The sequence below is a fragment of the Ictidomys tridecemlineatus genome, chromosome 1, assembly GCF_052094955.1.
Source record: "Ictidomys tridecemlineatus isolate mIctTri1 chromosome 1, mIctTri1.hap1, whole genome shotgun sequence".
Lineage (NCBI taxonomy): Eukaryota > Metazoa > Chordata > Mammalia > Rodentia > Sciuridae > Ictidomys > Ictidomys tridecemlineatus.
Window position 1 is genome coordinate 187,520,592 of NC_135477.1, and position 2,891 is coordinate 187,523,482.

At 40.0% G+C, this 2,891-nt stretch overlaps 1 protein-coding gene across 1 annotated transcript; it reads right to left on the bottom strand.

The window, feature by feature from the left end:
* Positions 1–479: 479 nt before the first annotated feature.
* Positions 480–1,418, bottom strand: LOC101966006 (olfactory receptor 2L13). The gene has a single exon (XM_005342358.2). It carries the CDS (start codon positions 1,416–1,418, stop codon positions 480–482), a length of 939 nt encoding a protein of 312 aa, XP_005342415.1.
* Positions 1,419–2,891: the final 1,473 nt, after the last annotated feature.

A 2,891-nucleotide genomic window follows, 5' to 3' on the forward strand; every position in this document is an offset into this window, starting at 1 on the left:
GAGGTCCTATTGTCCCTAGACATTGGCAAAATTGACCTTGGGATATTTGAAATACATTAAGTGCAAGTTGGTATGGGTTCTAAAACTCCCACAAGGCTGTGCAAATTTAGAATGAAAATAAGGTATTCAAGCACAGTAATAATTCATGTCAAATATATAAAAATCATAATTGTCAACATGAGAAAAAATATTTTATTAATATTAGTATATGAAAAAAGAAATGCATACTATATAGTACAATATAAGATTAATTTGTTAGTAGTAGCATTAATAATAACATTTTCTCTCTAACACATGTAATAATTATTATATTTATACATTATAATCAATATATCATCTAAGTAATTTTACTGATGAATATCTCAGTAGAAATCTCCTGATATGTGTAGATCATATTATACATCTATAGGTCAGCAGTGCTTGATAGAGTTACAGTCTGTGTCAAAAGAGGCAATCCAGAGAAGCATGGACAGCCATGATCATTTTTTCCTGGAGGAGAGCATCCCCCACACTCTTCTCATGGCCCCCAGCACCTCCTTGTTCCTCAGGCTGTAGACAATGGGATTGAGCATGGGGGTGAGGATGGTGTAGAAGACAGCCAGGTTCTTATCTTCTGTGGGTGAGCGAACACTCTTGGGCCGGAGATAAGTGTAGACAAAAGGTGTGTAGTAAAATATCACCACAGTTAAATGTGTGGAGCACGTGGTGAAGGCCTTTTTTCTTCCCTCTTTTGAGCGCATGTGGAAGACAGCAAAAAGGACCCGTCCATAAGAGGCCGTGATGCCAAGGAAAGGAAAGAGGAGAAACAGGACTGCACTCACAAAGAGCATGTACTCATAGATTGAGGTGTCCATACAGACCAGAGGCATCATGGATGGGATCTCACATAAGAAATGATTGATGGCCCTAGACCTGCAATAAGGAAGATGAAGGGCATAGGTGGTATATGCCAGAGAATGAATGGACCCCAGTATCCAGGTTCCTGTGATCATCTTCAAACACATGATTTTACTCATACGGACAGGATAGTGTAGGGGGTGGCAGATGGCCACAAAGCGGTCATAGGCCATGGAGGCCAGGATTAAGCCTTCAGAACATGCAATGTTTATAAAGAAAAACATTTGCACACCACAGCCCAGGAAGGAGATGCTATTATGGCCAGATAGGAAGTTATATATCATCTTAGGGACAGTGGTGGAAATATACATCAGGTCCATGAGGGAGAGCTGGCTGAGGAGAAAGTACATGGGGGTGTGGAGCCGGGGGTCCAAGAAGATGAGGACAGTTATTCCGGAGTTCCCCACCAAGGCAAGAACAAATGCAAATATGATAAGGAGCAAGAGAAGTAGGCCAGTTTGGTTTGGGGGTAATAGCCCCAACAAAATAAAATCCTTTGAAGTTTGGTTCCATTTCTCCATGAACACACACTTCTTTAATTCTTTGAGATGTAAACAAAATAAAAACTAAGAATTAACCTGAAAAAAAAAATAGAAGAGGAAAATAAAAAGAATCATCTTTGTTAGTGTTTGTTTAGAAAGAATTGTATTTCTCCAATAGAACCTCAATGTTCCTGCCCAGTTCTCTCTGGTTACCATCTCAGCAGGTCATAGACAAATGTAAGGTCTTAAGATATAAACTCGAGTACCACTTGTGTCAAACCCAATGAGGTAGCTGGAGCCTTCCTGCCTGCTGACTCCTGGCAGGAGCATTCCTAGGACTATGCACCAGGCTCAGACCCAGAGGAAGCCAGGATCCTTCTTTCCCAGCTGCCCAACTCAGCACTCAGGTTCACCGCAGGCATGGCCTGTGGGGCACAGAAGTGCCCTGTGTGCTTGAGTCTGCATCCTCAGTGACCTCACCTCCTCCACACTTTTAGTGCCTGCTCTCCCCTCCCCACTGGCACTGCTGCAGCTGAGTAAACCAGGGTCTTCTCCCAGAGCTGTGCTGCTCACCTCCTAAACAGAAGCTGCTCTGCTGGCCCTCAAAGTGGGCCTTCATCCAAAAGTTCTTGAAGGTAAACTTGTTGTGTTTCCTGTAAGATTCACCCTAATTTAAATGTGTTCTGGATAGTGGCTCTTCCCTAAGGACATTCTATTGTTGATGCTCTACAAACTCTAAAACAAAGTAAGTCATGAATGTTTTTATTTTTCATATAAGCAAATAACAAATGCCAAAATGACAGATCAAATAACGTGCAAAGTAGTTTTCACCCTGATTTTTTTCCCTCTTTTAGTTATACATGCAGAGTTTAATTTGACTCATTTATACAAACATGGAGTGTATATTCTTCTATCCAGGATCCCAGTCTTGTGATTCTACATGAGATGGAGTCTCACTGTGGTGTATTCTGATGTGAACATAGCAGCCTTAGGTCAGATTCATTCCACGTCTTTCCCATTCCCTTCCCCTCCCTTCTCTTGGCTCACCATTGTGTAACCACTGATCTTTTATCCTTCCGCTGTCCCCTTGTTGTGTGTTAGCACCCATGTATCAGAGACAACATTCGACTTCTGGTTTTGGGGGGATTGCCCTTATTTCACTTAGCATGATAGTCTGCAGTTCCATTCATTTACTGGCAAAACTCACCCTGTTTTTCAGAGCAGCAGTTAAAAATATCATGGTAATAGACATGTAGAATGGGTATAGATAAAGGAGAAACACACTTGCAGATATTCTTATTTCTATAGCCCCAATTTTGTTAATTATTCTTTATATTACATAATTTATTATAATGTATCCATAGCCCAAATTTTATAAATTCAGGCATTAGTGTCCTCATTTGACATATATATATATATATATATATATATATATATATATATATATATATATATATATATTAGACTTAATTGATGTGAATGATAACATTATGCTGCATATCAGAATATGAG

Coding starts and splice junctions, on each gene's coding strand:
- LOC101966006 (XM_005342358.2), bottom strand. CDS start 1,418: ATGGAGAAATGGAACCAAACTTCAAAGGATTTTATTTTGTTGGGGCTA.